The following is a 13,127-nucleotide window of genomic DNA, read 5'->3' on the forward strand; positions in this document are numbered from 1 at the left end:
GGGAAGGATGGAGGCAACAAAAGGAAAGGTGATTGCCAAAAAAAGCAAAAAATTGTATGCGAAAGGCAAATTTTCCTACTCGATCACCTTGCCCAACAAATAGCATAGGGGCATCGTGCTTACTTGTCAATTGCTAGAAAAAGCAAAAAGTTATATGTGAATGACAATTTTGTTCGGCTTGACCACCTTGCCCATGATCGAAAAAGGTGTGCTATTTGCACTAGGAAGACCTAAGCTTTACTAACTCACTAGTCACCAGTAGACATGCTAACTAGCATTCTTTATAAATTTAAACCTGCTCGGGTGTGGTGTGAAAGCTAAATATCTCATTTTTGTTGTTGGAGGACAACCAACCCGGATAGGTGTGTAACTAGCTTTAGCAGAAACTGACCAAGCAAGACTAGTTTTGTTCATGATTGGGGTTCCTTTGTCTTGTAGATACGCTACATCTATCGCGCACACAATGCCCGGGCACCTGCCTGAAAGGCAATGGGCCATGGGCCATGGGCCATGGGCAGGGCTGACAATCCATTTCCTTCCTTCATCCACTGCAGCTCCATGTCTAAGGGAGTGTGAAAGCATCCTTATACGCCTATGATGCCTATGCCCTTCTGTCTTCGAACTTGAGAAAGCATCCTTAGCGTGTCTCTTTTCTCTCTCTCTGCCTCGCTCTCTCTGTGTTTGTGTCTGTGTGCCTGTGTGCCTGTGTTAGTCCCCTTTTCCATTTATCCGCCCTGTAACAGGAATTTGCCCCAACCCTAAACCCCTGCGCCGGCCCTTGCCCTGCCCCTCCTCCTGCTCCTGCGCCATTCCGTCCCTCTCATGGATGCAGATTGAAGCATCATAGCCATGGCATCCGGACGTAAGAACCGAGGCTCCCGCCATCGCTCCCACAAGCAGCACCACAAGCAGAAGGTCGAGGACTGCGCTGACTCTGACAGCGAGCCCAGCCTCCACCATGGGCCCCTCCCCGAGCCCGATTCTTGCTCGCCATGGCGGATGGAGCCCCTGCCTCCTCATGTTGAAGGCCCCTCCCTGCTGAAACCGGATATGGCTGAGAATGCAGACCCCTCTCACCATGGAATCAGCCGGAAGAGTCATCAGGACTCGCAGAAAGGATCACAGAATGTTGCCTCAAAGCGCAGGAAGGATGCTGCACCGGACCTCTGCACTGCTGCAGATGTCTCTGCTTCCAACCCCTCTTCTTTAGATCGCTGGGATGGAGGACAGCCCCAGGGTGATGAGTTTGATTTTGCCCGAGATGGATCCCAGGTGCAGGATTATGTGAATTCGAAGCTTGGGAATGGCATGCCCATCAAGGAGTTGAAAAATGAAAGCGAGGTAAAGAGCAGGAAAGGAAAAAATAAAGCAGCAGTTGCTGAGGCAGTAATTCCAAATGCAGGGCAGGTAGAGGCTGATGTCAGCACTCGCCTCAAAAACAGGGCCAGCCGTCGCAGGGACTTTTCTGAATTCATGGGGAACGAAATGGACAGATCCAATGTGGAAATTGATGGCAGTAGTGCAGAGCATGCAAGAGGGTCAAATTCAGGGATTGATGCAGTCGGAGATGCCAAAGCCAGTTCTCGGAAAGCAGGTGCAGCTAAAAGGTGGGAAAAGGGTACTGTACAGAAGGACTTTGCTACAGATTTCCAACTGCAGCAGGTTGTTCCAGTGGATGCAAATGTTATCGAGTCAGAAAGAAAAAGGGGAAAGACTTATGAAGCACAACCAAAGGCCAAGAAAGTGGAAGAGGTTCTGAACATTGGTGTTGCTGAAGCAGAGCATTCGAGGGCCACGAGCGATGCTGAAAAAGGAAGCAGTGGTAAGTTTATATAACAGGCTGTGTGGATGCAAGGGCTCTGAAGCTGGAATAGGAGAAATTAAAGCTTGTGGTCTGAGCTCAAGGCTCCAGGAGTTTTGGGTAAATCTTGGCACTGGGGATGGGGGAAGGGATTTGCTTTTTGTTGGCAAAGCATTGGTATCTTTTGTTTTTTTAGGTTCCTACTTGTGATATTAATTCTCTCTCATTGCTGCTGTAAACGCAACACAGAGAGTAGAGGATTGTGTATACATGGTAGTTTTTTATCTTCAACTTGTGGAAACTTTTCTTCACTGAGATGAACTTGAATTGAAGAAAAGCTGGGGTTGCTTGGTCAAAGGCTCATAGCTCAATTTTGTTTTCCATGATTTCATATAGCTAACTTGTCCTACTTTCTTGAAGTGTGCTGGTGGTCAATAGCTTTCTGGTCTTTTGCCACAGGTACAGGTTGGGTACTTCAGAATGATCATCGTAATCTAGAACTGGAAAAAGAACTTGAAAATAGGATTCGTCGGCGGAGGGAGGAATCTGGAGATAGAGATAGACGGAAGGATGATGAGAAAGGAAAAGATGCCAGAAGGCATCATTATCAGGAAGATGATCGGATTAAGGTGGAGAGTCGTTCTAGAGATGAAAAGCACAGGGATGAAAAGCATCGTCATGAAAAATATAAGGATGATGGATCGGCAGCAGAGAAAGAGAGGAGTGAGAGCAAATACAGAGATGAAGCTTATAGGATAGGTAAGCTTACCGAAGACAAGCAGAAAGAGGAAAAGCTGAAGTTAGATAAAGAGCGGGATCTGAGGCGCAAGGCTGATAAAGACCGTGATCAAAAGGCTAAAATTGGCAGGGACAGGGAAGAAACAATTGAAGGGACTCCCAGAGTTGAGAAGTACAGGGATGAGAGGCAAAAAGATGAAGAGAGGGATGTTATAGATAACAAAGACCTAAAAATCAAGGAAAGCAAGTCAAGGGACAGCAGGGTGCGAGATAAAGACAAGGATGGTAAGCACAAAGAAGAAAGGCATCCAGAGGCAAACCTTAAAGAGGAAGTGTTCAAAGTCCAGAATCCTAAGAGTGAAGAACATTTTGATGCCAACAAGGAAGAAAAGGATTCAGGTGAATATCGCCGGGCAAGAGAACGGGACAAGGATGATAGGCTGAAGTTCAAGGACAGAAGTGACAAGTTTGATAAGTATAAGGAGGAAAAGCTGAAAGATGACAAAGAAAGAGGTGGCAAACATAGAGTGGGCTCAGATCGTGATGGCATATCAGATCACAAAAGTGGTTATGACAAAAAGAAAAACGAAAAAGAACAGGATGACAGTGTTAAACAAAGGAAGGAGGTGGACAGGGACATTGTGGTAGATAAGGTTAAATCTGACAAACAGAAAAGTGACAGAGATCAGGAAGGTGATAATAGAGCTACCAAGTTGCAGAGGGACAGGGACAAGGCAGATCGCGACGGCATATCAGATCAGAAAAGTGGTTATGACAAAAAGAAAAATGAAAAAGAACAGGATGATAATGGCAGACAAAGGAAAGAGGCTGACAGGGAGGTTGCTGTAGAGAAGGGAAAATATGACAAACAGAAAAGTGACAGAGATCAGGAAGATGATAACAGAGCTAGCAAGTTGCAGAGGGAAAGGGACAAGGTAGAGCGGCCACAGGATGTGAGTATTGCAGAAGGAAGAGAAAAAGATCAAAGATCCAGGGGAACCAAAGAGAGTGGAAGCAGAGATGACAGCAAACGAAGGGAAGACAAAGTCAAAGACGAGGATCTTCAAGTTCTCAAAGGCAGGGACGGAAAACTCAAGGATGAAGGCATCAAATTCAAGAAGCATGAACGGTCAGTAGTGTTTGATATTGTTTTCTTTCCCAATATGGGCAACAAAGAGATACATAAAAAAACAACTATCACCATACACAAACAGAGAGGAAGCAGTGTTTGTTGAGAATATTGACAAAAATTCACTTGTTTGGTTACATGTTATGTTCACCTATTGTTGTCATGAAATGCTTGCTACAGCATCCCAAGAAACCCTATTGGTGTTAGCCATGTAAACTTACTACCAAATGTTTTGGGACTGACCAGAAGGTTAGATCTCAACAATTAGACAAACCAGCATTGTCACCAGTATCCCTCAGTATTGGCCAGAAATTTCTCTCTAACCATAGTGTCATCCTAGCATTGGATATGGAGAGAGGGAGAGCAGAGGGGGGGTAGCTGTGTTTTGATTTCTGAATGTCCAAAAACAGACTTGACTTTCTTGAAAATGGTAAAAGCTTCTATGATCAGCATAAGCTTAATTTGAGATAACCGCCTTCCAGTATGAGCGTTGACAGGTCTTTGGAGGGTTGAGGGCTCGTGGGATGCATGGTGCACCATTACATCTGAGGTAAATCATAATATCAAGTTCCAAGGGCCCAAAAGATGCGCAGGTATTGAAGGGACTTTGGAGCTTATAATTACCATATGAGAAGAGACTCCATTCATCCAGTTTTGCAACTGTAGCATGCCCTTGCATATCCTCTAAAAGCAATCTTATTGGAGACTGTCCCACAGCTGCAGCAAAGAAATTGAATCTCATATGCTTAGAGAGATTATGATACCTAGGTCCCGGAAGGCTTTGGAAGAGGATATCTTATCCCAACTGATAGAGGCAAGTGATCTGGGGATCTTCTTTCTCAAATCATAGGAATTATAAGAGTCCAGGACTGCTCAAATTGATAAGGAATTTTTTATTTGACATGTCTTTGGAGAGTTAAGGGCTCTTGAGATGCACCATTACATCTGAGGTAAATCATAATATCAAGTTTCAAGGGCCCAAAAGACATGCCGGTATTGAACAGACTACTCCATCCATCCGGTTTTGCATCTGTAGCTTGCCCTTGCTTATCCCCTAAAAGTAGTCTGATTGGAGCGGTTCCACAGCTGCAGCAAAGAAATTGAATCTCATATGCTTAGAAGATTATGATACCTAGGCCCTTGAAAAAGGGATCTAGGATCTTCTTTCTTGAACCATAGGAATCATAACAGTCCGGGACAGCTCAAATTGATAAGGAAATTTTTATATCTTACAAGAGGAAGACAGCCATGGGTAAGGTTGTTAGAGATCGTATTGTTCTTGGTATCCCATTTTCCAGATCTTTAAGTTGTGTGCTGGAAATATCGACTTGTAGTAAAATGTAACTTGTGCTGGAAATATCCACTGATAGAGGCAAGGGATATCTTATCCAACTGATAGAGGCAAGGGATCTAGGTTCTTCTTTCTTGAACCATAGGAATCATAACAGTCCGGGACAGCGTAAATTGATAAGGAATTTTTTATATCTTACAAGAGGAAGACAGTCATGGGTAAGGTTGTTAGAGATAGTGTTGTTCTTGGTATCCCATTTTCCAGATCTTTCAGTTGTGTGCTGGAAATATTGACTTGTAGTAAAATGTAACTTGTGCTGGAAATATCCACTTGCTGGAAATCTTCCAGCCTTGTTTTTCACATCAACAAGCATGGCCCTTGGGGTGCCCACCATATTAAATGCTTTTTGCAGAATCCCAAACCATGTTTAGGATGGAAGGCGTACTTGTCTCTTTGAACAATGCTGAATTTTATGTTTAGACTAGAATTGTGGGTCCCCCAAAGCATTTGTATTCATGGATGTAGCCACTTGCATGCCTCTCACTATTGCTGTTCTTGAAATACTATCCATAGACTATAAATTTGTTTCCCTCTTTACTAGTTTGTCTTTCCAACCCCTTTGTAGACTCCTTCACCAAATCACTTCAATGCTTGAAGTTAGTGAAAAGATTAAGGCAATGGTTTTAGGAACATCAAAATATATCATTTGAAAGCTTGCAACATAAAAAAGTGTTGTCCATAAACACTTTTCACCAAATCACTTCAATGCTTGAAGTTAGTGAAAAGATTAAGGCAATGGCTTTAGGAACATCAAAATATATCATTTGAAAGCTTGCAACATAGAAAAGCGTTGTCCACAACCACTTGCCCTTAGAAATCCTGTTTGCCTTTCTATTGCTCCTTGCCCTCGTAGTACATAGCATTGGAACTTGACTCTTTTATAGGTGACACATTAATATGCAATATATTTGTTGTTGTAGACGGGAACTCATGACTTTTGACAAGGTTTTGCTAAAACACAATCATAACTTCCGTCACACAATCCCATTGTACCCTATCGAACACTTTTTCCAAATCTAATTGAATCATGAGCTTATGATGGTATAAACATTTGCTTAAATACATTGCCACTATGATATTAAGTTCAGTTTCAAAGATATGATTGTAAGGGCCTTTTGTGCATTTTTCCATCAAAATTCACAAATTAACACCTTGTCAAATTTGAATTAAGTGCTTCGTGCAATAGTACCTTAAGTGATGTATCTTTGACTGCGCTATGCTAACAAAGTCTTGATTTTGGTAGTCGTCACTTAGTGGTGATAAGATCTAATGGCTAGAATAGCTTTAGAGTGAGGCATCAATCTCTTGCACCATATCTTGGCGATTCTGTAGGTTTTTGATCTTCCTTTTCTATTGGAGAGCTCCCAAGGTGCTTTTCCCCTTCTATTACTTGCTTCGTAAAAAACATCTTATTGATCTGCTCATCATTTGAAATCATCATTGTCAGTTAGGCCTTTGACCATGTTTCTTTCATCCTTATGTGATGGGTCTACTCTCCCAATATCAAAAGTATTAGTCACTTTGACAACCTTTTTTACTTGTTTTTCATCCTTGGACTTATTGTCCACTTTTATCTTCTCTTGGTGATGGCTTGGTAGCCTTGCCAATTGTCATTTTTACTGTCACATGCTTTTGTAATTTTACTCCATTGCATTCTTGCCACTTTCCTTTGTTTCACTCTGAAGATATCTATTGTTAAACTTTTCTCATCGCCCCCCTACTTGTGACTTTCCTCTCCACCCTTTTTTCACATGTGTTCACATGTGTGAAAGATGGATAGATGGACCTAAGGAATGCAAAAATTTCATAAAAAGAAAGGCTAAACAATTGGTCCTTTTAAGTCAAATGAAAGAAGAAAAGTAAGGATGTGACATGAGAAAAATGATGCGATAGATCAGGATATAGGTCTCCTTACATGCATCCAAATTCCTTAGTACACTAGAAAATTTTTATAATGAGAGAATTTATTTCTTTAAGGTGGGTGGGCTTCAGCCTACTACTATTCTAAGTCACGCTTTTAGCTCCTTGTACTTTCTTGTTATTGTGAGACTTGGATGCATCAATTGGGGGAGAATATATAGAAGAGGATGTGTTCACATGGAAGATTGCATCATGACTCATTGCCATCTTGCATGGGTTAGCATTGTTTAGGTAGTAACCCTTCTTAACTTGGACTTGTCACTTGGCATGTAATTTGCCCTTCTTCTCCTTTAACACATGAAATGTAGGCACTCACATCCAAATATTGGAAAATGTGCAAAAGAAAGCTTTTGCCCAAAGTAAGCCTCATATGGGGTTTTTTGGACATTGCAAATGTAGATGGAGATTCTAGATAAGGCTATGGTAGATATGGCTTTAGGAGGCTCTTCCAAAATGTGGGCATTGGCCTTCTCATTCTTGTCTTTATCACTTTGCTCCTTTTTGACTTTTGGCCATTCTTTGACGTGCTAGCCTCAAAATTATAGCTAGTCGATTTTGCTCCACTTGATCTTGTGTCTTATGCCATGCATCCCACTCAATAACCTTGGGGACTCTCCTTTTAAACAATATTGCTCTGAAGATGAGAGGTGGGGAGGCTAGTGTAGAAAATGCCATATTTCGGGGACAGTAGATGTGACAACAAAGTCATTTCCATGTCATCTAATATTAGCAGTCTAGTTAGCTCATGAGTGAGTCTAGGCATCTGCCTCAGTGGGATGAGCATTACTGATTGTTTTAGGCATTTTTCATTTGTCATTATGATGGGGGATCTTAGCATTTATTGCTGGCCGATGTGATCACCTATACAATATATTTTTTGTGCTATTTTCAGCTTCCTTCTCCACAGTCATTTCATTTATCATTTGCAGATTGTAGTGTAGGCCCTATCGGAGAGGGGGAGTGGGTGCCAATGCTCATGCAGCCAATGACTCACTGTCGTATGTGATTGTCTTGTGTTTGGTATATGGATTCCATTTCTTGAGCATATCTCTGAGTTTTTCGTGCTAAGCTAAGAATACATTACATTTTGATTAGCTCTTTAAAATAGCCTCAAAACATGTAAATTATCAAGAGTTTCATCAAATGGGGAGAGGTTCTAGAGAGTTTTTGTGTCTCACATTCAAAACCTTAATTTGGGAGAATGCTTTTGCTCTAAGCAATTGCTACTACATGGTCTACACTGTCACCTAGTCTTCCATTGGTGTCTGTGATTAGCTGCCATCATCTTCAATACGTCGTTTTTGTGTTTTCAGCACTTTTTTCATCAGCCTTCACTCCGACTCAAGGTTATTGCACTCGGGATTCATCTCAAGTGGATGACACACATTGACATCTCCCTCAATCTATTCCCATGAGAGCCACTTGTTGTTGGACAGCTCTGCCCTTGAGGTTCTTGTACATTCTTTCCTTCATTTACAGCATTGATTCGTTCAATTTAGAGTTCTCTTTCTTCTTTGTTTGTGTTTGTGTATGTGTTTTTGTGTTTTGCATTTAGGGTTTGAGTTCACGTCACTATTTGAGTTTTTGTGATGCAGTCATGGCCATACTTTATGTGTTTCCTCGGTGCAAACCCTAGTATATCTTCACATGGTATTAGAGTTGATGATCTTGTAAAGAGTATCCTGTGGATATTGTGAAAGCTTGGTTTTGTGCGAGGTACATGAATGACATGTAACTAACTTATAATGTTTTAGAGACCTCACGTTTCCCACAATGTCTTATTAGGCTCCTTCATCATTGGAGACCTTGAGAAGGCATTATGGACTTGGCAAGAAAGAGACACTCCACCTTCACCCTCACACCTTCATTTTCTTCTCTTGTTCCAAATTTTAGTTACATGATAGAGGAGTTTGAAGAGTACTTACGCATTAGGTATATCAAGTTTACACCCTTTCTATTGGCTTTGCTACTACATTCGGACTGGTTGGTGAGATTGATCACCTCTTCAATTATGAAGGATATATGACATTTTGGAGGATTGGTGACCCATCTTTGTCATCTTAGCTGGTCCAATGTTAGGTTCATATAACCCCTTTGAGTTGTATGAAGCAAAACCGTCTTTAATTTCTCCTTTTGTTGTGCAAGGTCATGATGACTTTCAATAAGTAAACTTCTATAGAGGGGGCTCTCAAAGGAGACATTCTTCATCACGTACATCTACATCTTTTGTTTCATTTGAGCATGTAAATCAGTCTTCTCAAATCCCTCCTATCCCACCATTTTTTGATCCCCACCTCTTTTTCCTCTCTTCTTCATTCTAAAACCTCAAATTGCAATCCCCTTCCACATCCAACACATTAGGAGATGGATCCTCCATCTCCGCTCTTAGCACTTTCTCTTTCTTCACTCCATATTCCACCTATCCTCACTTCACTACCTCTTTGCACCATGGTATGTTGTTAAGGGAGATGCCATCTTTTAACACACTGTCTTCCTCATGCCCACAAGTGAGTGCTTTTCACCATGGGATGATTGTAATGGGCATCCCTGGACCCCCTCAATACCCTTGGTCTCTCGCCTTCTCATTTTAGTATCATCTCATTGATTGCTATGCAGCACAAGATCGCACTCTGCTTATAAATCTTGACTTCTAGCTTCATGAGTTTTCCATTAAGGAACATGATAATGTGAAAGTCAAGTTGGCCGAATATAGACGATTATTTCGCTAAGTTTGCTACTACCAGTCACCAAAGTCAGATGGCGATCATGCTACATTCTTCTTAAACAAGCTACCTAAAAAAATACTTACATTTTATTTAGCACATTATCTTGTTGCCCTGATTGCCGATCTTCTATGAGCTCAAGTGTTGGTTCTTGCACCACGCGAGGTTGCACAATCAAGTTCGTAAGAAGTCCTCCACATACCACCTCTATCTAGGACCACTTCACCTCGTTAGGCATTTCATTGGCAATGATTCGTTGATGGACGTACATGATGTTCCTTCTTCAGTCTTTTGTTGCACTCAGTTGGTCTCTCTCTCTCTCTCTCTCACTCACACACACACACACACATACACACACACACACACACACACACAAAAACATGGAGGCTTTCCCTCCCAAGGCAGATTGCACCACATCTCTCTTGATGCTATCATGATAGTGATTAATACCTTGTTCTTCGAGTCAGGGTGCTTCATCTTCATCATTATGTTTCTCGACACTGCAAGAAGATTGACATCAAGCCCCTCTTCCTCCTTCGGTACTGACATCCAGGGTTGAGAGGGGGTTCCTTCCCTTTCATGGTATTCTACAGGTTTCAGCACTTATCTTCGATATTGGTCTTTCCTTCCCTGTTGTACCTTCTCCTTTGCATTGCATGATTTCATCATCTTTGTAAAGGGCGCTTGGACAAGTGAACAATTTTTCTACCAGGGACACTGTTCAAGTGGCTTGTTTCATGCACATTCTGATAATATAGCATATTCTAGGCATCTGATTGTGTAGAGCACACCTGGGCAGATCTTAAGTTGTCTTCCACCCACCTTTGAAAGACTTGGTAAGCCTTTGGGCAGCTGATGAGCACCCTTTATCTGATGCCCTGTCGTGTGTGGGCTGATTGCTTGGACTCCCTTGGTAAGATAACCATTCCTTTGTAACCTGATTTATATTTGCTCGATACGTTGAGTGTCATCAAACTAATACAAATCAAAATATGCCGTCCATTTGGCTAGCCATGAATCGATGTTCATCTCATTGCATTTCTTTTCCTTCCCTTTAAGGGATTAGGTTGGAACTGAAGAGAGAATATCCTCATGGTTGCGGGCATAAACGGAAAATTAACCCATGTCTCTAGCTTGGGGTGTGGCTCTACCTACCAAGCATACACATTCCTTTGTAACCTGATTTGTATTTGCTCGATACGTTGAGCATCATCAAACTAATACAAATCAAAATGTGCCGTCCATTTGGCTAGCCATGAATCAATGTTTTTCTCATTGCATTCCTTTTGCTTCCCTTTAAAGGGATTAGGTTTCTCATGGTTGTGGGCACAAACGGAAAATGGGGAGTGCGTAGCTTTGCCAATTGTCATTGGTCAACTGTCATTGTATGTCCTTGACTTGAGCTCGGAGAATCGCCAAAAGTGACGAAGCTCCATCAAATTTGAAGGAAGAAGCAGCTTTGAGATGTTGCTTGAGTGTGTGTTTGGGTTTGAAGGAAGAAGCAACTTCGAGATGCTGCCCAAGTGTGTGTTTGGGTCTGAGAGGAGGCGCATTCTCCATGTGTTGAGGTTCAATAGGACCGTGTGCATCAAAAGGAAATACACCGCAAGAAGCTTGATAGTGAGGGAGTGTATAATCCGAGGGAAAATAACAAGATTGAGAAAACGTGTGAGAATGAGTGCTGATTAGAATTGAGAGAGAAACAAGGCATTGTAGTAAACATGACTCTAAACAGAGTGCATTTAATGCAAATTTGTTCAATCTATATATATATATATATATATTTTTGGGTGGAGCAAGCAAGGGGCAATTTTGTTAATATCAAAGATTGAAAAGAATAGTTGTTTGAAAAGAAAAGGAGAATGAGAAAAATTATTACAAGGCTCTCTTCTCACTTTCTTTCCAAAAGAATAAAATAAATGTGGCATAAGAGAAGTTTTGCCGTTGTTTATAGGTATATAGACTGCCTTCCACGTAACATGACAAATCAAAAAACACAACCCATCAAATAAAAAACTGCTACCCATCTCCCCTCCCCTCCTCCTCCTTGTCCCCACGTACTCCTCTCCCCCCAACCCCAAGAAAAAAGAGAGAAAAAAGAACAAAAGAAAAACCCAACCCAATCCAACAAAATGAAGACAAAAAAAGAAAAAAACTATGTTTGAGAGGATGATCACGTGGAAGCGTTCAATTGCAAAGCTGTTGGCTTGTGTCGTCCCATCCTATCAGTTGTCAAACTGACGGATAGTTTTGCCTTGTGCTGTCTTGCTAGATGACCTTGTGCATGTCCCACTAGACCATTGTTTGCTATCCCATCAAATGATTGAGCAACAACACAGAGGGATCATCTCTCACACACACACACACACACACACACACACACAGAGCACATAGAGAGTCTCTATTTTCTTATTCTCTCACTCAGTATCCTCAACCTTTCTCTCTTAATTGTTTCATAAATTCTCTCTCCCCAACTACTTCAGAAGTGTTAGAATGTGTGAATCCAAGATAGCATATTGTCCCAAGCCTTACCCTCTCTTGAATGCCAGAGATTCTATCAATCTTCTCTTTCCTTGATTGATTTGGAGTTATTCTCTCTCCTTGACATGAAGGTAAGACTAACAGTAAAATTTGTTCTAACAGTAAACATAATGCCAGCACTAATGCAAACATTAAATATGACAAGCACAATAACTTCTATATCACATTAACATTAAAATTGATGATAATATCAACATGAAATATTAAATTGACAAAAATTACTATCAATCAAAATTTTGATGCTTATTCGGGCTACAAAGTTTTAGCTTCCAACAATGTATGTGCCATAGACTTGGAGTGGTAGCTTCTCAGACTTCAATCATTAGAACCACTAAAAATCCTTGCAGACAAGATCCCCCCAACACAAAACTAGAGCAGGAGTATCAGACAAGAAACATACCTTGTCATCATATATACCACTTGTAATATGTGTCTCTCGTGTGATGAGATGCTTTAAACATAAAAAACACAATACCAATCGTATGACAAAGCACAAATTGATAACACAGAACATAGTTAGGGTTTGAGTAACTCAAAGACAATGAACACTGATAATAATGAAATAAATGACTGTTGAATATACAATGCTAATGCAGTAAACACACTATGGAGAGAGTGAATAGTGTATCACAAACTCGTGTATCGTGAGGATTAGGGCAGGGGTAATGAGCTAGAGAGTATCATACTCCGAATGAGTCTTGAAATGTAGCGAGGCAATGTCTAGATATGGAACACCAGGACACGTAGCCAAGGAAGGCTGGATTTGATGCAGAGGGCAATGCAAGAGAGAGAAAGACTGAAAACGCAGGTGAAGAGAGACTAAAAACACAAGTTAGGAGAGAGAAAAATGTGTAGGCGGGAGCTTTAGACAGCAAACACAGGTTGGTTGATAACATGGTAAGCTGGTAATAGGCGTCAGACTGT

General features: G+C 41.3%; 1 protein-coding gene across 2 annotated transcripts in view; it reads left to right on the forward strand.

The window, feature by feature from the left end:
• Positions 1-560: 560 nt before the first annotated feature.
• LOC148014335 (uncharacterized) overlaps positions 561-13,127 on the forward strand; it is a 41,038-nt gene continuing 28,471 nt past the window's right edge. The window contains exons 1-2 of one of the 2 annotated variants that reach the window (XM_087666206.1): positions 561-1,822; positions 2,261-3,668. In XM_087666206.1, the coding sequence (XP_087522332.1) occupies positions 850-1,822; positions 2,261-3,668 (2,381 nt within the window). In that variant the 5' untranslated portion in view covers positions 561-849. The remainder of the gene's footprint in view (positions 1,823-2,260; positions 3,669-13,127) is intronic. The other variant, XM_087666205.1, reaches the window with a different exon arrangement.

This window comes from Lygodium microphyllum, chromosome 25 (assembly GCF_053477565.2).
Source record: "Lygodium microphyllum isolate KBCC chromosome 25, Lygodium_microphyllum_v1.1.10, whole genome shotgun sequence".
Lineage (NCBI taxonomy): Eukaryota > Viridiplantae > Streptophyta > Polypodiopsida > Schizaeales > Lygodiaceae > Lygodium > Lygodium microphyllum.